At 38.9% G+C, this 26904-nt stretch overlaps 1 protein-coding gene across 1 annotated transcript in view; it reads left to right on the top strand.

Annotated features, from left to right (window-relative positions):
• The window catches only part of WDR49 (WD repeat domain 49), a 131797-nt gene that overhangs the window by 98340 nt on the left and 6553 nt on the right, over positions 1-26904 (top strand). The window contains exons 16-18 of the mRNA XM_044251727.1: positions 1505-1686; positions 11350-11459; positions 13893-14066. Of these exons, the coding sequence (XP_044107662.1) occupies positions 1505-1686; positions 11350-11459; positions 13893-14066 (466 nt within the window). The remainder of the gene's footprint in view (positions 1-1504; positions 1687-11349; positions 11460-13892; positions 14067-26904) is intronic.

Here is a 26904-nt window from a genome sequence, read left to right as displayed (position 1 = left end):
TAAGAAGGAGAAGAGACCCAATTAGTGAACATAATTTGGATCAGAAAATTTTTGCTGAACAAACCTGATGTGTACAGTGCCTTGACTCTTCTGCCTTACATTTGAATGCTGTATTTGTTTAGTTGAATTAATTCTCATCTGGTAGTTATAAAAACAGGAGGAAATGCAATAATGTATTTTAATTTCCTACATTAAGACTTAATTTTCCAATCACACACAGTCTGACTGAAGTATTTAAAATGACGTGCCATGTGATTCCATATATTTCATGAATGAGGTTATTTTTTTAAATAACTAAGCAATTTTTATAACATAGCTATGGATCTGAGGTTGGTTTTCAAGTTCGACTTTTTTAAAATTTAGAGTGTGGTATGTGTATTTCTGGAGTTGGGAAAATGGGTGAAGATGATTTATCTGTGGAGATTGCCTTGTCCCAGGAAACTGTCAGATGATTATGCTATCAAAATACATTAGTGATGTGTGCATGCATTCAGTGCTCCTCTTCGCCCACTGACCACAGTTGCATTAGGCAGGGTGCGGGCACTGGCACCTCTCCTCCTGGTCCTGTGGGGGCCCATGTTGTGGGTTGTGCATACTCACCCAGTGTTTCAATTGTGATGTAGTTGCTCATATTTAAATAGTAAAGATTTCATATAAGATCCAGATTTCCTGCTTCTCTTGAAAAGGAGCATGTCAATCCCTGAGAATAACTGTAAAATGTGTTCTCTCCAGTTCGCCGTAGTTCCTACCTCTCCCTATTGCCAGTAATCGCTAGGGCTGAACTTCCTTTGCTAGTTATCACCTTATAGGAGGCTTGATTCATTCATTGCCTCAGTCTTCCTGGGTCCTGTAGGCGATTTCCTCTGTAGTCCCTTCTGACAAGATTAGCAGTTTATAGGCCAGTCAGATATCCTAGGGATGCCTGACTCCCTCATACCACATGGGCTGTATTCCCTCATCCATCCCTGTGTGTATGATGGGAAGTGATATAAGACAAGGACACTGGTTCTGTATCTCAAATATAAAATAAAATGTCAATGAGAGCTTCTGCTATGTATTAAGTATTGTAGTCAAGTTTTGTGGAAACTATTATGTAACATATTTTCAGTGAAAAATCCTCAATGATTTGATTATTTTTTGGAGACTTTTCTAAGAAGTTAGAGGCAAAGAAAGTAGTTTTGTGAAAAATTAACTGATAATTTTTCAGCAAAAGTTATTTTTTAGTACACATATATCTTGCTATTCAAGATTTTAAAGTGGAAATATCAATTTTTTGTAGTTCATTATCTTTTCAGAGAATCTGTGTTTCTTATGACACTTACTACTTTCTACCTTTATTAAAGTTACATATATATGTCTCATCTCCTGTATAAAACTGTACGGCCTTTGAAGAACTATGTTTCATTTTTTTTTTGTATGTACCCAGGACTTCAATTAGTAGTATAGCACATAAATGTTCAAAGGAAATAAATGTCATAAAAATAAAATAAATCTCTTTTTCCAGGCAAAGCATGGGCAAATTGAAAACTGTTTTTCCCTTCCTAAAAGAGATACTAACTTAATGAAAAATGAGATTCAAGAAGAAAGCAAAAGGGAAATTCCTCTACTTTCTAAGGAGGAGTCATGTTTAGACCTACCAGAACATTCTCTACTTGATAAGAAAAACAAAGATGAAGCCGCATGCAAGTAAGTAATTTTAAGTGTTACCTGGATGTCAACTGGAGTCCAGATAAGACCTAAAAAGATTGGCCCAAACTTCTCTCTGTGATCCGTGGAACATGCAATGACTACTTCAAGGGTGTGTATAGTGAGGGATAATTTATATTATTGGGGTTATTATATCTAGTTCAATTTCTTGCCTCCATTGAATTCTTTTTTTTTTTTAAGGTTTTATTTTTATTTGTCTGACAGAGAAACAGTGAGAGAGAGTACAAGCAGGGGGAGTAGGGGAGGAGAAGCAGGCTTCTTACTGAGCAGAGAGCCTGATTTGGGGCTGGATCCCTGGACCCTGGGTTCATGATCTGAGCTGAAGACAGATTCTTAATTCTTGATCTCTATTAAGGATCTTCTAGTCCTCTGTTTCTGTTCCATCATCAACCCAATTGTTCAAATTAGCCCCTTTTCTGAAAAACAATATAATCTCTCTATGTATGTATGAATGTATGTGTGTATCTATCTATCTCAAAATGTACATCAGATTTACTCCTGGTTTTGGTAAGGTGTACAGTGGTTTATATGACAAAAGTTCAAAGAGGTTAACTTTGAATATTAGACATGACTCTTTTTTGAACTCTTCTTGTCTTTTCTTCATTGTAAATGAAGCTCTTTCCTTTCTTCATCCCACTCTGCTGGATCCCATTCTTCTATTCCTCTCTTACTCTAATGCCAGGCAGTTTCAATAGTTCTTTTCATTAACCTGTGCTTTCATAATTTTTTAGTAGATGTTATTTGTTTATTTATTGAGAGAGAGAGCGCACAAGTTAGGAGTGGGATATAAGGGAGGAACAAGCAGAGTCTGTGCTGAGCATGGAAATCCACCTGGCTCAATCCCAGGACCCTGAGATCATGAACCAAGATGAAATCAAGAGTCCTACATTTACCTGATTGAGCTTCCTGGGCTCCCCTCTCATAATTTCATCTTTTGTACTCAACAAATATTATTTATGATATTTGAATATCATAAATCTGAATATTATTTATAAATATTATTATTTATATTTTATTTTATTTTATATTTATTTTATTTTTATTTTATATTTTATTTATATTTTTATTTTATTGCTATTAAAATAAATATTATTTATGATATTTGAATATCATAAATTTGAATAAAAGAAATATTGTTTCTTTTATTCATTGTATGTTCTTTGATATAAGCGAAACATGTTTATCATGTACATAGTATTACTTTTGGGGGTTTATAGAAAAATTATTAATTAATAATTAAATTAAATTAACATATAATTTATATATTATATATTATATATTATATATAATTTATATATTTATGTAATTTATATATAATATATAATATATAAAATATATATATTATATAAAATATAAAATATATATTATATATAATATATGTTTATATAATTTATATAATATATAATTATATATGATATATAATATCTTAATATATTAATTTAATATATATTATATATCACATATATGATATTAATATATAATTTAATTATGATATATGATATATGATATATAATTTAATTATATATCATATACCATATATGATTTAATTAATAAAATAAAATATTAAAAATAATTAATAAATATTTAAGAATATATTTAATAGTTAATAATATTAATAATTAATCAATTAAATATTATTAGCTAAAGTGCGTTTATATTAAGGAGGTTTGATGGAAGTTTCTCTCATGACTGCACTCAGAGACATCTGCATCATGCAGATGCAAACATCTGCATTGCCTGTTTATAAATTCATGCACCTTTGGCCAATCTCTTGTGGCTCAACCCCGCTAACTCAGGTTACCTTTGGTGATACACATTGGTGTTTTCCTGTTACAGTCCCTCACAATGGCAGGCCTCTCCTCTTGCACAACTTCTGAGTCAACTTTGGCTTGGCTCATGAGAAGCTCACACATTCTTACCATACCAGCTACTGCCTGGTTGCCCTTCGTTCCCTACTCACATGATAGCTGCTGTCAGAGCTTTTTGCCTGTAGACTTTTCCAAGTGTTGATGAGTCATTGATCCATTCTGTCCTTTTAATGGTTACCTCAGGGGGGCATACACTAAACTCTGACTGGTCCCTGGGAGTGGAAGCTAGAACCCTAGGAGAAGCTTCCTTCCTCTCCCCGAGGCAGTGGGACACAATGCATACCTATAGCTCTCTCCTCTCTTACCGCATCTTCAGTCTGTTTCTATCCTAGAGTGCGGGTGGGCCTGGTGTCAGCAGGTTGGTTGTAGAGCTATCTCCTTGTTCTGCCCAAGGAATCTAGCACCTCATTCAGAAATATACTTTTGCTTCTTTATTTATTTATTTATTTATTTTTAAAAGATTTTATTTATTTATTTGAGAGAGAGAGACAGTGAGAGAGAGCATGAGCGAGGAGAAGGTCAGAGAGCGAAGCAGACTCCCCATGGAGCTGGGAGCCCGATGTGGGACTCGATCCCGGGACTCCAGGATCACGCCCTGAGCCGAAGGCAGTCGTCCAACCCACTGAGCCACCCAGGCGTCCCTACTTTTGCTTCTTAATTAATGAATTATTTTGCTTTCAGACTTTTTGAACCTCTGCTGACAGGGAGATAAAAGAAAAAAAAATCCCCCTTTAAACATCCTGTTACACTAAATTACACTTTGGTATTTGTTCTTCCATTTCCTTGAATTATGGCTTGCTGAAATGTCAAGTGGCATTTTACTTTCAGGCAGAAGGATCTTTTCAATTTAGAAATATAGCATGACCAATCCTGTACAATCATAGAATGCTGGGAATGGAAAGATTTTAGACATGATAAAAGGCCCCAACCCTGCCACCCAACTCAGTTTAACAGATGAGGAACTAAAGTTACCCCAGGGTAACACAGAGTATTGTTTCTCTTCCTGTCACACTCCTAGCAGAGTGAAGGCAAATATCATCACAGATTCTTGTTTAAGAGTATTTCAGTTAATAGACTAATTTCCTCTTCCTTATGACACACTTAATTATTCTTTTTTAAAAAATCAGCTTTTCCTTTGAAATTTCCAGTAGTAAGAAGCAAAGTTGCCTCTATTCTGCATTTTTTCAAAGAACAATACATCAAAAAATGCCTGTTATCTTTAAAATTTCTGCTTTATCTAATTTAGATGACTGGATTGAAATAATTTTAGGACTTTATGGTAAGCAGATAGTACAGAATAATGTCACTTTTGAATTACTGAACTAATTGAAAGAAGAAAGGCAAAAAATGTATCCTCAGAATTGGTTTGGCAGGTAAATCCTTCACTTTTCCCAGGAACAGGACCAGGGATCCTCTATGGAAAACATACCAGTGCAATGTAATTGTCCGCTGGAAAATGTCCTCCGTGGCCTCCATCCAATACTGAGGAGACTACAGATGATTTTCTGTATAAGAGAATGTTATTCTCAAGGACGGCCCTATTCCTAATCAGATTAGTAAATACAAGGAGAAAATCGTGCCAGTTTTGGTCCACTTGCAAAAATATCTTTAAAAATACATGAAAGAATTTAAGGGAACTGAAGAGAGAAAAGCACAGCTGGTACGTCTGTGTGCAGGTGGGGGTATGTTCAGAGGGAGGCAAAACAGTAAGAAAGATGGAGATGCAAAAAGGAAAAGCCAATAGAACATGGAAGAAGCAGGAAAAACAAGGGGAAAAATCAGACACTTGAAAGCTACATTCTCATCTTAACTCCTAAGATCCTCTCTCTAGGATAAAAATCTTGGCATATATTATCTTCTGGCTTATACATAAATAACAGGTTTCCATAGCGCTTAAGGTATTGTGTAATATTATGTGTGAGAAGTGGGTAGGTGGTAAAATGTCATTTTCAATTTAAGTCCTGGGGAGATGAAGACAAATATAGAATTTAAGAGAGTAATATAAAGTCCTAATGCTAACTTCACAGTTGATACAGAGAAACGGATTTTTTTCCTTTCTTAGATTCTGCAAAAGTGAAAAAAAGGAAGAAATAAATGAAATGTTGAAATTGGTGGGTTAAGTAGGCAAAAATAGTAAAAACAAACAAACAAACAGTGGACATACATTTTTCTTCCTTCATAGCAATGTTTGATTTCCGGACTCATACAAGACTATTCTTATCTAGAAAAGTTATAGATAAAATGAGTAGCTCAGACAGTGTAACTTGAGAGTATTTCTTTACTGCAAAAAACCCCCAAAAAACAAAAAAACATGTTCTTTAGAAGTTTTGGATGTACTAATAAGCAAGAAGGAAAAAGATGAAAAATCACCTGTTGCAAAACTTAGGTATTTCCAGTTCCAGGCAAATAAGCAAATAAATGTACATCTTATGAAAATGAAGAGTAGCATACATAGTTTATAACCTGTTATATCATATAAAAAATACACAGGGAGTCCATTCCTGTGCAAATTAACAGAGGTGTCCACAGACCCCCACATCTGTAATGACACCCTAGGAACTTAGGAGTTTGTAACCATTTCCTTTCTGTCAAGCATTTAGGCTTGACAAATGTTATCTGGGAAAACATTTCTTAAACACCTTCATGCTTACATATTAGAAGACCCAATGGCATTTGTCATTAGAATAAATCCTTTGAGGGTGTGGTGCAAAAACAATGAATACTGTTATGCTGAAAATAAATATAAAATAAATTAAAAAAAAAAAGAATAAATCCTTTGAAAAGGAATTGTGGAGTCCAAAGATTCAAAGGCCTTTGGGTCATTGTGCTAAGTTGCTGTCCCCAGACCTGTGGGTTCCTCTACCACTGCTGCATAGAAATGGCGACTGCCTCAGAACCAACACTGGATGTTGTCAAGTCCTAAAACTGTTGCCATGGTATCTCATTATTGTTTTCAGTTGAATTTTTTGATTATTTGTGAGAATGAAATTTTTTTCCCACATGTTTATTAACCTTTAACAATTTGATAATGAACTTGAAAGAAGCATTAGACTCGACTGATTCCTGTCACATCATTCAGAGAAGCACATATGGACTCTTCTTGAATAATTCCTATGGGAGGCACTCACCATCTTAAAGAAGGCCTTCTCTGATACTGAACCAGTCTTTATTATAGAATGACTCTAAAGTTAAGTCAAATCTATTCACATGTAGACCTCTGTCTCATTGTCCTTCATTCTTATTCTAGGGCAGCAAAGAGCAAGTCTACTCTACCTTCTGTTTCTAACACTTCACTTTGGCTGCCATTTCAAAAGTTGGGAAAGGGTTAATTATCAGAAACCAGGATAAAAGAATCAGATGGGAAATGAACCAAATTTCCATTAGTTACTCAGTAAGTTTGTATAAGACAGAAGGCACACTTAAAATTGATGTCTCTTAGGGGCGCCTGGGTGGCTCAGTGGGTTAAGCCGCTGCCTTCGGCTCAGGTCATGATCTCAGAGTCCTGGGATCGAGTCCCGCATCGGGCTCTCTGCTCAGCAGGGAGCCTGCTTCCCTCTCTCTCTCTGCCTGCCTCTCCATCTACTTGTGATTTCTCTCTGTCAAATAAATAAATAAAATCTTTAAAAAAAAATTGATGTCTCTTAGACATGAGAAATAATTGTGATGTTCTAAATTCTTTATTATGGTTAAGAGGGAATTGATACTTAATATTGTTTATATGCTGTTGATTACCTAATTATCCTGCCGGTAGATCTTCTGTGAGAAATTAAATTAGAAAATTTATGGACAGCTATAAGAAAAAATACACAAAACATTAAAATCGCATTTTAAATTAGGCCTTATATGACATAAAACACTTGGAGGATTGACAGTCTACTTTTGCCAACAATCTGTGGCAATAATCATCCTTTGCCCATATAGAACAAATGAAAGTCTACAAAATTTTTATTTATTTGTTTATTGATTTATTTAAAAATTTTTAAAAAGGTTTTAAAAATTTATTTCAAACAGAGAAAGATTACACGTAAGCAGAGCAGCAGGCAGAGAGAGGGGGAGAAGCAGGCTCCCAGCTGAGCAAAGAGCCCTATGCGGGGCTCAGTCCCAGGACCCTGAGATCATGACCTGAGCTGAAGGCAGGGGCTTAACCCTCTTAGCCACCCAGGGGCCCCAAAAGTCTACACAATTTTTAAAGGTTAAGTCTTAAAAATGCTAGTACAAAAAATTATGGTTTTTGAAAGTACCACATCTCCTTATTTTTTGTCTCATAATTTTGAGAGTTCCCAAGAGTGCTAGGGCTGGCCATAGGGGTGTTGGAACTCCCTACTTTGAGCGGAACATATTTTCTTATTCTTGCTTAAAGTGCGAATAGGCAATACTTTTTGAGCTCCTGCCATATTCCAGGCACTGCTCTAAAGTCTTTATGCACTTAACTCATTTAATTGTCCCTGTAATCATTGGCAATGGTTATAATTATCATCCCCATCTCACAACGAGGAGAGAAGAAGTTAAGTGATTGGCCCAGAGTCAACCCACCAGCAAGAGGGGAACCAGAGATCCCAAAGCAGGCTTCCTGGCTCCAGGGCCAGTACTCTTTGCCACCACTCCATACCACCTGCACAACAAGTATCATGTGACCGTATGGAAAATTCAGTGGTTTCTCAGTCAAGTGAGTGGTTTGTCAAGTGCCTGCTATGCTTAAGCCACTACTCTAGGTACTTTGCTTTCCTTTAATGCCTGGTAGGGTGCTTAGGGATTTGTCACATGTCATTCTTCCCTTTTATATTCTGAACCAAGAGATGGGAGATCATGTAGAGCCTTTCTTTCTCATAGAATTGATGGCAAGGCTGCCAGAGCCCATAGTAGGCCCTCTTCTGGTGTCACCATGTAAGACCTTTTGGCCAAGTTTTAACTCTAAGCCCTTTATTACATTATTCTGCATTTTTATCTTCATCCATTAGGAATTTGGGGAACAGTCACCTCTTTCCAGTTGTGTGTGCATTTTCATAGTAACCAATTCCCCCAAATGTCAGATGTCTACAGAAAGGAAGCAATAAGTTGGACTTTGAATATGAAGTTGATCTTGCTGGCTAGTGGTTCATAGAACTGCCCTGTGGTGAGAGCTTTGTCACTATGGCTGTCCTTCCCCAGCAGTCATCTCTGTAGTACAGTTTAGTGTGATTCCTGGGACAGTCCCTCCTACCTTATGCCTGCCCCTTTCCCTCTGGATTTAGCTCTTTAGTGGAGAGAGGCAAGGTGGACTTAGTATCACTGGATGAGAGAGCCAGGAAGGAAATGGCCTAAAAGCAGGAAAGAGTTCAGAGTGTCTTGGGAAAATAAAGGTCTAGTGTTATCTAGTCCAAAGGTAGACCTCCCTACTTCTAGACCTCCCTCAACAGTTTGTACCTCAGTTTATAACAATAATACTAATAATACTTTTCGGGGGGGGGAGGAAATAGTATTAACCTAACCTGTACTACACTCTACCCTTCCTATACCCACCACCAAATTCTTATTGTTACAGATTCTCTTGCTATCTTAAAATAACTCTCTAAGAATGCCATCACAGTGGTTTTTCAAGCCCAGATAGTGGCCATATAATATGTCCTGATTCATGAGGGATTACATATTGTGAAGGAGCCAGTCCAGTGCGCTTTGGGGGGAAAAATGCCAACTGCTTCAGGCTTTGGATGACAAAGATTCCCTTTTAAAAAAATCCATAGGGGCACCTAGGTGGCTCAGTGAGTTAAGCCGCTGCCTTTGGCTCAGGTCATGATCTCACAGTCCTGGGATCGAGCCCTGCATCGGGCTCTCTGCTCAGCAGGGAGCCTGCTTCCTCCTCTCTCTCTGCGTGCCTCTCTGCCTGCTTTTGATCTCTCTCTGTCAAATAAATAAATAAAATCTTTAAAAAAATCCATAATTCCAAATAATTAATTTATGTAGATACTTAACCCAATTAAAGAAATAGAGCTTAACTTCCATTGTCCTCACCCCTGCCCCGATTAACTATAGGCTGTGCCTGGAAACTTGCTTCCAGATAGTAGTATACAGAAAGGAAGGGAAAGTAACTTTACAGGGCAGAAACTTGGCAAACACAACCTTGGCCAATGGTAAGGTTAACATCAACAGTGATAAGACAGGTTGATAGCATGTACCCTTGATAAGATATAATGAGAATAGCATTCATCTCTGTTGACTTCCTCCCACCAACCCATAACCCCCATCTAACCCTAAGAAAAACATCAGATAAACACAAATAGAGGGGCATTCTACAAAATATCTGACAAGTATTCCTCAAAACTGTCAAGGTCATAGAAAACAAGGAAAGTCTAAGACACTGTCATAGAGCAGAGGAAGCTAAGGAGTCAGAAATCTAAATATAATGCGATTTCTTGGGACAGAAAAAGGACATTAGGAAAAAATTAGGAAAATCCTAATAAAATATTGAGTTCAGTTAATAGTCATGTACCAATATTGGCTTCTTAGTTGTGATAACTGGTAATATAAGATGTTAACTAGAGGGATGGCTGGGTGAGGGATATAGCAGGACTCTGTGCTATTCTATCTTCACAACTTTTCTGTAAATCTAAAATAACTCCAAAATGAAAAGTTTATTTATGTATAAAAAAAGCAATCAATAAATTGCTACTTAAAGCTATATAAATAATACACAATACTAACTTTGAGATACATAGACTTAATTTCACTTGTATTGATATTTTAAACTCTTGAATCTGGGAAATACAGTCCAAATAGAGCAGAGGGAAAGGAATGAAGGAAATGAACATTTGTTGAATAGTGTTATTTATTAGGCCCATCGCCAAACAGCCACCCAACTCCTCTCCTTTGAAACCACAGTGAGTATCTCACTGTGTAGAGCAGGAAATTGGGGCTATGAGTATAGGAAACCTCTCGAAGTTCTCCAGCTACTCAGGAGGCAAGAGAACTGGGAATGAAATTTAGAGGGTGGGAGATCAGTCAGCAGGAGGGCTAACAGATGCTAGGAAGGGAGGCAGCAGGGAGACGGCATGCCCCAGGGTTCCCAGTAATTGTGTGAAAAATGGGTGTGTTTTCTGACCTGAAGCCTCCAAGAGACTAATAATGATCTTGGGCAATAAAATTTGTTCCTGTTAAGGTAGAGGTCTATATAGTGAATGTTAAGTGTAGTTGAGACCATTTCCTGTTTTCTGACAGGAATTATGTACAACTATGTAATGATTTCACTTCCTCTGTTTTACTGATAACACTTTTTCCATGGATTCAAGCTGATCTAAAATTTCCTATAGATTCATAAGACAAGCCTCAAAAATACTGAACTTTTTTTGCATTTTGGATACCATACGTGAAGAGCCAGGCCTCACACTGGGTACGTACCAGTGTGGATACGTAGCTCCGATTAGCCCATATAATTTATACACAGGGCAAGAATAGTGTGTGCTTCTGTGAAATTTTCTTCTGTGTAATTTTTTTCTCTGACCTTCCAGTTGCTATGGGAATCTTTGCTTAACTAGCCTCTTGGCCTCTCTGGCTCCTACCCTTTTATCTCATTACCTGGGCTAGCAGCCATTTTATTCAAAGATATGACTTGATTAGTATAAACAAATGTCATCACTTAGGTCCACAGTATAGAGGGATTTTTTGTTTGTTTGGTTTTGTTTTTTTGTTTTTTTTTTACTTATTTTCTTTTGTCAAAGTAAGATATGTATTTAAAGCCTGAAAGTGCCTATTCATCCTTTGTGGTTGATATTTCATTTTATCACGTATTATTTTCTTCCAGTGTCAGACCGTCAGAAGCCACGAATTCAGGTATAAAATATAAGGAACGAAATATCTTTATGGAAAAAACATGTAACCTTTACAATGGTAAAGTTATGCAAAAATCATCCAGTAAGTAATCACTCTTGACTTATTTTAATCGTGTTATTATTTTATAGATTGGTATGAATATGACAAATAGCTGCTCTGAGTGCCTGGAATGCTGGTATTCCTTAATAAATAGGAAGGGAAAATCCTGTGATCTCTGTTTGACAAAGGAGAAAAGTGAGCCTCAGAGACATCAGTGATTTGTCCAAGGCTGCACAGCATATAAATGACAGAGTAGAAGGTCTAAGCCAGAAAACACACATAGATTGTCCATTATAGTTTCCAGAATAGGGTGGCACAGAACATCAATTCTCTCCCATAAGTGTTTAAGAGATGAAAATAAATAAAAGCTCTTTTTGCTCTAAGAAGCCTGATATGAGCTTAGTTTGGGCTAACCAGAGAAAGAATTATAAAAAAAAAGATAATTGTAACAAAAGAATTATCAGACTGAAGGGTATTGTTTAGAGGTATAGTAGTAGGGACATCTGAGTGCCGCAGTCGGTTAAGCATCTGACTCTAGGCTTCAGCTCAGGTCATGATCTCAGGGTCATGAGATCCAGCCCTGAGGCTCAAGGGGAATCTTCATGAGTATGTTCTTCCTCTGTTCCTACACACACACACACACACACACACACACACACACACACACACACACACACACACTCTTTCTCTCTCTCTCAAATAAATGAATCTTTAAAAAGAGAAGAGTAGGGTCGCCTGGGTGGCTCAGTGGGTTAAAGCCTCTGCCATCGGCTCAGTTCATGATCCCAGCGTCCTGCGATCGAGCCCTGCTCAAGCAGAGAGCCTGCTTCCTCCTCTCTCTCTGCCTGCCTCTCTGCCTACTTGTGATCTCTGTCTGTCAAATAAATAAATAAAATCTTTAAAAAAAAAAAAAGAAAGAGAGAGAGAAGTGTAGGGGCACCTGGGTGCCTCAGTGGGTTAAGCCTCTGTCTTTGGCTCAGGTCATGATCTCAAGGTCCTGGGATTGAGCCCCAAGTCGGGCTCTCTGCTCAGCAGGAAGCCTGCTTCCCTTCCTCTCTCTCTGCCTGCCTCTCTGCCTACTTGTGATCTCTGTCTGTCAAATGAATAAATGAAATCTTTAAAAAAATAAAAAGAGAAGTGTAGTGAGAATAATTTCCAAAACTCCATCATAGGAAAATATTTCACTCACTGCCAATCCTGTATAAATTTATGTCCAAGGGGTAGTTGTAATTTCATAGAAGAGATATGTTAATTTTAGAATTTCTACTGAAAATTTGCTGTCAAATGTACACCATTATTTAATATTTGGTGCACATTTATAATCTAACATACTCCGTAGGTCTTTTTGTCAGGGTTACATGAGATAATATGTGTAAAGTACCTACATCAGTGCCTGGTATATTATGGAAGCTTGATCCAATTACTAATTACTCATGTTACTGTTATTATTATTACTACTATACCTTGGAGCATGACCTTTGGAGTGAAACATACTTGAGCTTAAGTCCAAGGTCTATTATTTACTAGGTAGGAAAATTCAGGCAAGTTATTAAAGTATCCTGAGCTTCGATTTCCTCATCTGTTAGAAGGGCAGAATGACATTTTACAGGTTGTGGAGATTTCTCTTTTGGTTTGACATAACATGTTGATTGTTAAAGTATGTCCCATGGCTGGCATCATGAGCATCACCTGGAACTTAGAAATGTACATTGCGGGGAGCCATCCCTACCCTATTAAATCAGCAATGGGAGAGATATATAGCCGCTAATGCTTTAACAAACCCTTCAGGTGACTGCGAGGCCTGGTTGCATTTGAGAACCTCGGACAGCACATGACTTGTCCCATAGCAAGGGCTGACTATGTATTGGTTCATTTTCCTTAGATATTGAGCCACCACAATGACCTTTGCAGGACTAACAGTCAAACCTAAAATCACATCTTGAGTGAAGCTTTTTCCATTTTACCCTGTAAAGCAAAAAGAAAACTTTTTCCCATTGTCCAAGACTTTGCTTTTATGTGCATGACTAAAGGAGCTTTCCTTTCCATTACCTCACTGTGTGCATCTTTAATACAATAGCACAGCTCTGGTTTACACGTTAGCAAAATTAAAAAGTACCTGCAAATTCAAAATTTCAGGTATGTTGTAAAACGCTAAAAACAAGATTTCATCTTATAAAAGATGCAGTTTCCTGGTAGATAAAAGAGAAACTGGAGCTTTCCCAAAACTGCAGAATACACAGTTTCAAGGGAAAATAGCAAAAGAACACAAAGAATAAACAAAAGGGGAGCTTCGAGTTCCTTTTGGTCCCTTTGAATCAAAGGGCCGCGGATTTGTCATGAACAGCTGTGTTTATAAGGTTTGCTGATCGCTGCAGCTGTAGCAGCTGAGTAACAGGAAGGTTAGATTTTCAGAAGTTAACTTGGAAATGAGCTAGCTCCTTCTGAGGAACTAATGACACTGTATTTTGTTCCTAGCCTCCCCTAAAACCTGCTGTTACGAAGGTGCATTTAGGTCGTTAAGCATCGGAGCCCTGAAAGAACTGCCCGAAGTGAAGAAACCAGCTTTTCTTCTGGACTCGGAGAAATACTTCAGGGAAAAGCCAGAGGAGGAGCGTTCCCAAATTCCAGAGCCTCCATCACTCTCTGAAAGTAAGTCCTCAGCCGCCATTCCCTTCAGGACTCTCTCCCCATTACATTCAACCATTCCAAAAAAAAAAAAAAAAAAACAAACAAACAAAAAAACAAACCAGTCGGAGAGCATGGAAGTAACATGTTTGCCTTGTAGGTTGCCGTGAAAGGAAGCGTGGTTTGACTGTTAAGATTTATAGCTCAGCTGCTGATCTGTGCTCTCAAAAAGGGCAGCCAACAGGCTGGGATACATTAAAAGAATATTTTTATTTTTTCACTTTTCTGAAGTCAGAATGCCATGAATATATATTATGAGCCTGCCCTGGATGAGAGAACCCCTTCCCCGAGATAACCTCCATTTTCAAAACCGATACCAGAGACAGAGCTATCCTAAGGCTGCTTGAGAACAGAGTCTCTGACGATCTGGTTTTTGTTCTTTGCGGATGGAATACTATAAATAGAGGCTACTTAATGCACATTGTATTAGAGACTTCCAGCTGCAGTGCTGGGCTTAGATAATGAAAGGACAAGAAAGCTTCTCCCAGAAAAATAGAAGTGCACGATCTGAAGATTCAGGAACAAGGTGTGCAAAAGAATTCTCTCTTTTTCAGATGGTTAGAGCCTTCCAAGTTGCTAGGAATTTGAAGAACAGTTTCGGTGCAGAAATCCTACCCGCAATGGAGAGGCCCTAAGGGGGTGCAGGAAACCCAACCTGAATCTCAGTGACGCACTCAGAGAGCATATGGACACTGCAGGGAACTCATTTAAAATAATTAATGAAAAGCGCATATTTCCAACTTGTCACAGTCAAAAGATCAGAACTAAACTCGAACCATCTGAGATCTGTGGTTTCTAAACTTTTCAAATCCTCTGAGATGAGAGGTCAGCATCATCCTTGAGACAGGATAACCCTTGTAGGAGGGAGGCATTTCTCTACGTCCACACTGGAGGACGTTTTAGCCCCTTGTCTTCGCTGGGTTCCCTATGGGAAAGAAGAACAGCTGGTCAACTTTTTTTTTTTTTTTTGAAATTCCACTTGTGTGCACGGTACAGCTGTCATTCCTCATTGCCGTAGTTTCCAGTCTAATTATTATCAGCTTCCTTTTGCCTTTACTCAAGAGTTTTTCTTTTCTAAACTTATAATCATTTATCTGGTCTCTCGAGGTTCATCGAATGGTTTCTGCTCATTTATTTTAAAACCATGAATCCGTAAACTTCAGGGCTCTACATAACCATTTGTGCATCTGATAGGGCTTTCAGTCTATCACCCTGTACCCCCCTAATCTCAGGAGGATTCATTTTTTAAGAATAAACATGAGAGGTACTTATCCTCTTGAGTCACAGACAGTACTTATCCTCTTGAGTCACAGACAGAAGAGAATCTGGGGAACAGACAGTAAGAAAAGATCCACAGAACAAGGACAAAGTGTAAAGACAGTAGAGACCTAGGAGTGCCTGGGTGGCTCAGTCAGTTGAGCATCTGCCTTTAGCTCAGGTTGTGATCTTGGGCGGGGTCCTGGGATGGAGCCCCTTGTCAGGCTCTCTGCTCAGGGGGGAGCCTGCTTCTTCCTCTCCCAATGCCCTTCCCCACCCCTTTCTTTCTCTCTCTTTTAAATGAATAAAATCTGGAAAAAAAAAAAAAAGACAGGAGAGACATAGGACATTTACAGGGGAGGGAACCAAGATGGAGCAATCAGAACTGAGGGAAGAGGAATAGAAGACAGGGAGTATGCAAAAGCTGGGGAGCAAGAAAGAGGGTGGGGTCAACAGTGAGGGCAGCAAACACCTCTACTCACGGTGCAAGCTCCAGCACTCCTGTGAGGAGCCTTGTACAGTCTGCAGCAGGAGAATTCTTCCCTATGGGTAGGTGGATGTGTGTGGGGGAGGTGGGGGGTAGATGGCTGAACAGACATACCTAAAATACTGTAAAACATTTTCAAAGAAGTTTTTTTTTTTTTCTCCTGGAATTTTGCAATATAATTTTTTCCTATAATTTCCAGGTTTTTTTTTTTTAAGATTTTATTTGTTTATTTGACAGACAGATCACAAGTAGGCAGAGAGGCAGGCAGAGAGAGGAGGAAGCAGGCTCCTTGCTGAGCAGAGAGCCCAAAGCGGGGCTCGATCCCAGGACGCTGAGATCATGATCTGAGCTGAAGGCAGAGGCTTAAACCACTGAGCCACCGAGGTGCCCCACAGTTTTTTGTTTGTTTTTAAAGATGTTTTACTTCCTTTTTAAAAATTTTCTTCCTTAGCTTTTTATCCTTTGCTCTCCTTTCAGAATTTCCAGTTACCTGCCTTCTCTGCAAATGAAAATAGTTCTTTTTTTCTTAAAGTTCCATCAATGTAAGGGAGAGACAGATGCAGACTTTGAGGACAATGGAATGCATGACATGTGACACCATGTTCTGTGGACACACCGAGGGAGAAGCCAGACCAACTGTGGCTGGGGCATAAGAAGCAGTGCCGAGTGGTGGTCACACACTTAGGAAGGGCAGGAGTTCACAGGGTGAAGGAGGTGGAAAAGAAGTCTAGATCAAGGAAATAATGTAAGGAAAGGCATATCAGGGATGAAGTAGGACAGAAATCTACATGATTTTGAGGTGATTGCACTGGGAGACATTAGGTAAGTGAGTCTGACACACATGAGTAGAGTCTAGAATATATTGAGTTTGAGGTACTGGTGTGCTTTTTAGAAATCAAGGACTTGAGGATGACAGAGGACTGTAACAGGCTTTGTATGATATCCTATCCTGTTCAACTAGCAGATACTGCAATAAAGTTTGCTCACTTATGTATTTAGCCTTTCCTTTTTTTTTTTTTTAAAGATTTATTTATTTATTTAAGAGAGAGAGAGCATGAGCAGGGAGAGCAGCAAAGGGAGAAGGAGACGCTGACTCCCAGCTAAGCAAGGAGCCTGATGTGGGGCTCGATCCCTGGATGTCAGGGTCATGACTTGAGATGAAGGCAGAAGCCTAACCATCTGAGCCACCCCGGTTCCCCTATCTTTAGCCTTTTCTGAGGTAGATACTGAATGCCTCTGTGCACAGGCTGGTCTCTGTGCTGGACGCTGGAGACAAAGATTTAGCATGTAGAGGCCCAGGCTTCAGGGATCTTGAAGACTAGTTGGCAAAATAGGTAAGGAAATGAATGATTACGTTTTACACCAAGGGCTGTGATAAAGATATGCACTGGCTTCCATGGGACCACATAGAGATTCATAGATTTTTTTTGGAGAAATCTGGTTAGGTCAAGCTAGATACCAAAAGTCAAGTTGCTATTAGTCAGGAAAGAAAAAAAGGGGAATGATATTTCTGACAAAGGAGTAGCTTATGCAAATGTAAGGTAGTATGAGTACGGAGTGCTAAGTGAGCTCCACATAGTTCCAAATGGCTGGTTCCTGAAGGGGCATGACAGAATTAAGGCTAGATAGGTAAATGAGGGCCAGATCATGGAGCACCTACTGTACTATGCTGAAGACCTTAGCATTTATTTTATCGGGAAGGAGGGCCCATTGGAATGTTTTAGTCAAGTATTTTGAATTATTCCATTTCATCTCTTCTATTAATTCTTCTGTTTTTGTATCTCTTTGTATTACTCTTTTAGTGATTTCTCCAGAGTTTACAATACTCTATTCTGTTCTCTTTATTCCTTCTTGTAATAGTAAGCTTCTACTGAGATTATTTTTCTTCAGCCTGAAGAATGTCCTGCTGTATTTCTTATAATGTGGATCGGCTGGTGAGTAATTTCCCCAGCTTTTATGTGTCTGAAAAATGCACTTGTTTCATTTTGGTTTTGGAAGGATGTTGTCACTGGGTTTAAAACTCTAAATAGTAGTGTTGGGCTTTTTTTGTTGTTGTTGTTGCCCTTTTCCCTTTCTGCTTTTTAAAGATCGTGTCCCATTGTTTCCTTGCTCCCATAATTCCTGTTTAAAATTCAGCTCTTGGGGCACCTGCGTGACTCAGTGGCTTGAAGCCTCTGCCTTCAGCTCAGGTCATGATCCTGGGGTCCTGGGATTGAGCCGCCCACATCGGGCTCTCTGCTTGGCAGGGAGCCTGCTTCCCCCCTCTCTCTCTCTGCCTACTTGTGATCGGTCTGTCAAATAAATAAATAAAATCTTTAAAAGAAAAAAAAATAAAATTCAGCTGTTAATATTATTGTGGCTTCTTTGAATGTAATACCTTCTTCTTTTTTAAAAATCTGGCTTCTTTAAAGATTTTTTTCTTTATCTTTAGTTTTGAGCAGTTTGATCATGATGGATATAAATACACATTTCTCAGTCTTTATATTGTTTGTGGTTGATAGGAATTCTCAATTAAATCTTTTTTTCAATTTTGGACAATTCTCAGCCATTATCATTTTGAATATTGTTTCTTTTTAATTCTGAATCTTCTGTCCTTCTGGGATTGCAAATTTGCATATGTTAGACATTCTTTACGTCATAAATATAAATGTTTCTTACATTCTTCTCTTCTGTCCACTTTATTTTCTTCCCTGGGCTTTATTTTGGGTATTTTATATTGACTAGTATTTGCTTTGCATTCAGTAACCCTGTCTTTGCCTGTCTGCTCTTAAACTCATGTGATCAGTTCCCAATTTCAGATTTCACATATACATTATCTTCAGTTCTAGGATGCCATTTGAAACCCTTTTTATGTAGATTCTAATTCTCAGTTGAAATTACTCAGGTTTTCATCCATTTTGTCAAAATTTCTTGTTTTAATACATTTATAACAGAAATTCCAAAGCTTTGGCTTGCTAATATCAATATCTGAATGATCTTGGGATCTGGTTCTATATTGTCTATTTTTTCTTATGGTTTTCCTTCTCCTTTGCAAGTCATAATTTTTGTACATTTTTTAAAATTGTATGACAGAAATTATGTATGTCTGATCTATGGATACTAAAATTAATGTTATTTTCTCCCAGAGATAGTTTACCTTTTCCTTAATTGGGCAGAGAACCTGAAGGGCAGATCACATTAATTCAATTAGGAATTGAGCTCGGTCAGTGCTTGGTTAAAGCTTTAGTTAGATTTAGTCCATTTCTGATTTCAAATGTCTGTTTTAAGCTTCTTCTTTTATTGGTATATTGTCTCCTAAGTACTGCAAGTTTACAGGGAATATTACTTTGCTTCTCCAGTCCAATCCACAGTCTCTATCACCCTAGCATTCAGAAAACATCTATAGGGAATACTAGCCATAATTATGGAGTTTCTCTAGATTCCAGCATATCACACCAACCCACAGTCGTCAAAACTCTTCTGATTTTACATCCCCTGAGAAAGGTCTCTTTGTCTATGGCAATCCTGTTCCTTAGCAATGCCCAGACACAATAAAGCCACAGAGGGAAGAAAATATTTGGCAATCTTAGCCCATCTAAGAAGGGTTCTGCCAGCTCCAGAATTTTAATTTGATAATCTTTGCTTCTACCACCCTCTGATAGATTTTAAAATATTAATTTCTGTAATTTACCTTTTTTTGTTTGTTTTTCTGTCTGGTGCAATGAGAAGGATGACATACCACTACCTATTAAATCCTATCCAAATTATAAGCGGACATTACAAAAACTCAAGGAAACCCAAGAAAAATATATAAAAAAATAATAATGCATCATAATAAGTTTTTGAAAGTAGTGATAAAGAAAAGCCTCAGAAATCACTAGAGAACCAAAAGGAGTAAGAATAAAGGCAAGAATGATAGCATACATCTGACCAGAAACCATGTCACCCAGAATACATTGGAGAAACCATTTTTAAAATAATGAAGGAAGGTGGGGGGGGTGGGAAGAACATCCCAACCTAAAATTTTTTACTCAGCAAAAAATATTCTTCAAAAGTAAAGGTGAAATGAACTCTTAAAAAAAATTCCTGTCCCAAACCAAAATTTCTATTGAGGGGCAGGCACCTGGGTGGCTCAGTTGGTTGAGTGGCTGCCTTCAGCTCAGGTCATGATCCCAGAGTCCCAGAATCGATTCCTGCATCAGAGTCCCAGCTCCATAGGGAGTCTGCTTCTCCCTCTGACCTTCTACCCTCTCATGCTCTCTCTCAAATAAAAAAAAAAAATTTTTTTCTATTGAAGTGTTTAAAACAGGAAACTGATATGACCAGTTTTACATTTTAGAAAGCTTTTTGGAAACTGTGTAATAAATGCTTTGTAATGGGACTGGACGGAAGGCTGCATATTATAGTACTGGGAGCTAGTTGTTTGCAGCTGGCGCTCTGCTTTGGAATCCTTACTTTGACTTCCACTAGTTGTTTATGGACAAATTACATAAGCATCTAAGTCTCAGCTCTCTCACGTATAAAATGGGGCTAACCATGCCTGATTTTGAAGTTGTATGCTACAGCTGACTTTAGCACAGTGACTAGTACATAACTAAACACTCATGAAACGGTATGTGTTATTATTTTGAAGATAAAGAGACCCTAGAAAGGAAATAGCAAATTTGAAAAATGTTAAGGAGATTGAATTTAAAGGGTTATGTGCCTTGATGAGATGTGAACACAGGTATGACTCAGGTTTCTAGCTTGGAAAACTATGTCCAAAAAGGGAGATTATTAAGAGAGGAAATATAAGAGAAGAAGATGGTTTAGAGATGGTTTTTAAAATACGTTGAGATGGAGGTGCTTGTGGGACATCAACCGAGAAAAACTCACACTTTTCCAAGAAACTGACTATAGTAGGAAAGAACGGCGGTAACTGAAGAGCAAGTATAGATATGTTTCAGAGTTTATGTTCTTGTTATGTTCACTTTCTTGTTCTGATTTTAGCTGTAATATATGGGTGTTATAGGAAACTGGCTAGTAGAAAGTAAAGAGAACTCTAAAGAACACAGGAATATCAGATCTAAAGAACAGCCACTGCACCCTCAAACCTGAGGGAGACTGAGGAAGATGCCCCTCCCAGCCAGGCGGTCCCCCAGACCCCACGGGAGAGGGCTCGCCCGTGTCTCCCTGGACGGGGAGGTGGCAGAGCAGCCGCAGGCAGAACCGCCGATATTCTGCTCTCGGGTGACGTGGGAAGCCATCCACAGGGAGAGGCTGCCTCTCTGAGCTCACTCCAAAGCCACCAAAAGAGTACAGGAGAGGCTGTTCACAGGGAGGAGTCATACTGGCAGACCTCCATTTTTCTCCTGGGGTAAGCAGGAAAACCATTCACCAGGTGGTGCCAGACAGGTGACAAGGAAGGCTGCTAATTCTGGGCTCTGGGGCCGCCATGCTTGTACCCGTGGGCGTCTGGAGCTGGGAAAGCCTCTGTGTGGACTTGGTCCTGGGGGAAATCATGCTGTAGGAATCTAAGTGCTAGAGAAACTGCACTGCAGGAGCCTGGTGACCTGGGCACCCGCCTGGGAGAGAAATCCACGTCTCCAGTGACAGTTAGGGTCTTCTTGTGACAGGGATCAGCATCAACCAACTGGCAAAAGAGAGGTTTACAGGGCTCTGGTCCATTATGCCAAAGTAAGCCGTGAAGAGTGGATTTGGAGCTGAGGGGCAATATATCGATAACTGGCACATTATCATCTTAACTGTATTTTCATGCTTTTTTCCCCCACTCCTGACCTTTTACATTATTTTGGATCTTTTGAAATTGCAGTCCGTATTCCCATTACATTATAAGGTATTAACGGCTATGGTTGTCTTTTGGGAGAATTTCCACATATAAAGGGAATAGAACTTGGGAGACTCCAAACAATAATGGTGTAAAGGCAATATTTCAAGCATACCCTCGTCTTCAAATCAAGACTCTACTGCTTGCTCGCTGTATGACTTTGAACAGGTCAGGTGAACTTCCCGTGCCTTAGTCTCTTCAACTAAAAATGGGCATCTTATTAGTTACTGCCCTCGCAAGGTTGCTATGAACATTAAGTGAAATAATATAGGTGAAGCCCCTAGCATAGGGCCTGATACCTAATAAGAATTTGATACATTTTCTTTATTGATAGTATTTTACTGTTATTATTCCAATATTATTCCACTTAACAGCTTTATGCTATAGAAGTTATTATTGTCCTTATTTTCTGTAAGAGGAGTCTGTGGCCTAAACTCTGGCATTGACATAAGGAATCTGGAGCATAGACCTGAAGAGTTCAGATGACTTAGCTGGTCTCACGTAACTAGTAAGAGATGGGCCCTACGTCAGGAGTGTCCACGTTATTCAGTTGTTCGTGTTGTTACTATTTCTAGGTGTCATCACCCTTGTTCAAATAGCCTTCAAATCATGTTCCCTAGGCAGCGTGTTCTTTTTTGTAAATTCAGTTGGCCAACATATAGCACATTATTAGTTTCAGATGTAGAGTTCAGTTATTGATCAGCTGTGTATAACACCCAATGCTCATCCCATCACAAGCCTTAATCCTTAATGCCCATCACCCTATTACCCCAACCCCCCCCCACCTCCTCTCCAGCAACCCTCAGGGTGTTCCCTGTGTAGTTGAGAGTCGCTCATGGTTTGTCTTATGCCGAGCAAAATAAGTCAATCAGAGAAAGACAATGATCATACGGTTTCACTGATATGTGGAATATAAGGAATAGCACAGAGGATCATAGGGGAAAGGAGGAAAACTGAATGGAAAGGAATCACCTACGCAGCTTTTCTTTTCTTTTCTTTTTTTAAAGATTTTATTTATCTATTTGAGAGAGAGAGATCACAAGTAGGCAAAGAGGCAGGCAGAGGGAGAGGAGGAAGCAGGCTCCACGCTGTGCAGAGAGCCTGATGTGGGGCTCGATCCCAGGACTCTGAGACCATGACCTGAGCTGAAGGCAGAGGCTTTCACCATCTAAGCCACCCTGGCACCACTAGGCAGCTTATTCTTTTTTTTTTTTTTTTTTTTGACGAGAGAAATCACATGTAGATGGAGAGGCAGGCAGAGAGAGAGAGAAGCAGGCTCCCTGCTGAGCAGAGAGCCCGATGCGGGACTCGATCCCAGGACCCTGAGATCATGACCTGAGCCGAAGGCAGTGGCTTAACCCACTGAGCCACCCAGGCGCCCTAGGCAGCTTATTCTTATACTTATTTCTGAAATCAGCTATTTTACTATAATATTACCCATTTTTATCACTTTCATTGAAAATTGTTCATCTCCTTTTCAGGAGGATGCTGCTGGATTAAAAAAAAATGTTATTGTAAAACAGCACTTAAAAAACTCAATTACCAACATACCCCCCTCCACATTTTCATTACCACAGTCTACCTTAGATCTTTGTGCTGCATTTTACACACACTCCTGCAATCCCCAAAATTACAGTGTGTAGAAGGTTATTTGGCAATTGTGTGATGAGAGGCATTCTGCCAGACTTACTTTCAATATTCTAAACTATCACTTGGAACTAGGGACAGTTTTCAAACACTCCATAATTCCCTGGTGACTTTTTAGTCTTACCTACTGGGTTTTTAATGTCCTTTTGTATTCTCTTTCTTTTCCTTTCAAGTTAAAACATCTTTCATACTCTTTAGCTTCCAAGTTGTTCCCTATGGGTTCTCAAACAGCTTGAAACCCCTCTTTCATATGCCTTATTCAAAAACCTGGCAAAGACTTAGAAATGTCTTTGGGTCAGGTTTCGCCTGCAAATCCCTAGAACCCATTCATATTGTATCTGCAAAATCTTTAAAAATCTCCATTGTAGGGAAAATGCTGCATTAGTGGTACCTCAGGTGAATTATATGGTTCTTGTTGTTCTGTCAGAGACAAAGTGAGTGGGACAATTAAAGAGATAATTTTATTGCAGGCTATTGCATAGGGAGAGTATTTGTTAAAGAGGAACTCTGAGAGAAAAGGAAACAGGCTTGAGCTGTTACAGAGGCAGGTTCATGAATCCGCGAGTCTTACTAGACTTCTGGGGAAGGGTACAGAGGGTCTTATCTCAGAGTATGACACGAAAGAGAAGAGGAATTTCTTAACTGTCTCTGCTTTCCAGGAGTGCAGGGCTCAGTAAAGTTTGACATTGTCAGTCCCCTGCTTTTGTTCCGGAAATACTGCTCATCATGGAACAACCCAGAGGTGATCATAAACCTTCTGGGGGGACAAAGCAGAGTCTCAGAAGTGGTCTTTCAAGGATTCTTTTTGGTGTTGCTTCTGTAAAACCAGTTGAACCATACATTGTGAGTTGGAGAAAGGTCAGTTGTTCTGGGTTCTGGAGATCCTGCGAGAAAAGGACAGCTACAGGCATGTAGGGTCTAGACAGGGATTTGAGCTGTCAAGTTCTGGTTCTCAGTTGTAGTCAGGTGTGAGAAGAATGGGGAGGCTTACTTTGGACTATTGTAGTCAGAAACTAAATGAAACTGGAAGAACTGCACATCTGTAAGAATGGACAGTTTGTTCATGTTAATAATCTCCAGCCTAGGGACACCTGGGTGGTTCAGTTGGTTAAGTGGCTGCCTTCGGCTCAGGTCATGATCCCGGCATCCTGGGATCGAGTTCCACATCGGACTCCTTGTTCGGCAGGCAGCCTGTTTCTCCCTCTGCCTCTGCCTGCCACTCTGCCTGCCTGTGCTTGCTCTCTCTCTCTGACCAAAAAAAAAAAAAAAATCTCCAGTCCAGTCTACAGGTCAGTTCTGAAACTGGTGTTTCCAAAGAAGGAGAGGAAGTCAATTAAAACTACCAGATGAGACGGAATTTGTGTATCCATTGGTAACCCGCAATTTAAAAAGAGGGACAAAATAATTAAAAAATGGTGGATCTGACAATTTGTGGTTTTCATTGCGAAACAAAATTCTCTATATAGTTCTTAAACTATAGGTGAAAATATGCACATAGACTGCTGGTAAAAATCTAACTCACTGTATCTTTGCTTTTGGATATAATCTTAAATGTAGTACCAAAAAGAAAGAAAGTCCCTGATATTTCTGGAAAAGTTCTTATTGGAACAAATAATTATAATACAAAAAGAAAGCATATATAGATATATTCATTCTAAGTAAGAAGTGAGAGATTGTTACAAGTGATATACTCCAGGAAATTTTAGATATCTAAAGAATGAGGATAAAAGAGACATCTTAGAAGTGGAATTCCTTCCTATTATTTTTATCTTTATATAATGGCATAAATCATCTTGAAAGTCACACACACACACACATACCTATCAAAATTTGGATCCTAGAAGACAGACATCATTAATATGTGAAAAACATTTTTAAAAGGTTCAACAGATGTTCCACTATGTCTTCAGGGAAATGCAAAGTAAAACAACAGTGAGATATCACTGTTCACCTATTAGAATAGCCAAAATCCAGAACACTGACAATACCAAATGTTGATGAGGATGTGGAACAACAGGAACTCATTTGTTGCTGGTGGGAAGGCCAAATGATGCAGCTACTTTGGAAGACAGTTGGCAGTTTCTTACAAAAGGAAGCATACTCTTACCACATATTCCAACAATCATGCTTCTTGGTATTTAACCAGAGGAGCTGAAAACGTATGTTCACACAGAGGCCTGTGCATAGATGTTTAAAGCAACTTTATTCATAATTGCCCAAACTTGGAGGCAATGAAGATGTCCTTCAATAAGTGAATATATAAATAAACTGTGGCACATCCAGATAATGGGGTACTATTCAGCTCTAAAAAGAAATGAGCTATGAAGCCATGAAAAGACACATGGAGGAATCTTGAATGAGTATTACTAGGTGAAAGAAGCTAGCCTGAGAAAGGACATACTGAGGATTCCAAATACATGACATTCTGGAAAAGGCAAAACTATGGTGAAAAGAGCAGTGGTTGCCAGAAAAGGGGAGAAGAGAAGAAAAGGAAGAGCACCGAGGATTTTTGAGGGACAGTGAAAAAACAATGAGGTATACATGCCATTACTCTTTTGTCCAAACCTATAAAATGTATACCACCAGTAGTGAACCCATAGGTAAACAATGTACTTTGAGCAATTATGATGAATCAATGTAGATTCATCCCTGGGAAAAACTATACTATCCTGCTGAGTGATGTTGACAAAGGGAGAGGCTAAGTATGTGTGGGGCAGGGATATATAGAAAATCTTTGTACCTTCTTTTCATTTTTATCTAAAACCTAAAACTGCTCTTAAAAAAATTGAGTCTTTTTCCCTGTATACAGCCCAAATAAGTTAAAATCAAAAATTAAAGAAAAAAAAAAAGAGTCTTTAAAAAAAAAGTTCAACAGGTCCTAAACTACTATTATGTAGGAGTTATATGAAGACTGTTAAAGAATTTCAACAAGAGGCACCTGGGTGGCTCAGTGGGTTAGGCCGCTGCCTTCAGCTCAGGTCATGATCTCAGGGTCCTGGGATCGATTCCCGCATCGGGCTCTCTGCTCGGCAGGGAGCCTGCTTCCCTCTCTTTCTCTCTGCCTGCCTCTCCATCTACTTGTGATTTCTCTCTGTCAAATAAATAAATAAAGTCTTAAAAAAAAAAAAAAAAAAGAATTTCAACCAGTCCTCACCACCCTGCCAACAACCTCATGCTTTGCTACCTGATTATTACTCAGTGATTGCTGAAATTAAATGACAACTTTGTAATACTGCTCTAGAGTCTAGATACAGGAATGAGAAACTTGGTGTCAAGACATGGCCAGTGGATAACAGCATGAGCACCACCTGGGATAATGTTAGAAATGTAGCATCACAGGCCCCAACTCAGATCTATTGAATCAGAATCTACCTTTTAACAAGATTTCTGGGTCATTCTGGCACACATCGTATTTTGAAAAGCACTTATCTAGAGGACTTGGAATAAAATAGGATAAAGGATGTGAATTAGAAAGTTTTCAGAATACTATATATTCATTGATGAGCAACAGCTGGTCATTGCAGTGCTTCTATTTAGATGGCCATCAAGTCCTTTCTTGCTAGGGTGCCTTTGTGAGGTGTTTGCCACTATTGTTTGTCTGATAC

This window comes from Neovison vison, chromosome 6 (assembly GCF_020171115.1).
Source record: "Neovison vison isolate M4711 chromosome 6, ASM_NN_V1, whole genome shotgun sequence".
Lineage (NCBI taxonomy): Eukaryota > Metazoa > Chordata > Mammalia > Carnivora > Mustelidae > Neogale > Neogale vison.
Note: the sequence above shows the minus strand (reverse complement) of the source record. Positions and strands in the feature narration are given on the sequence as shown.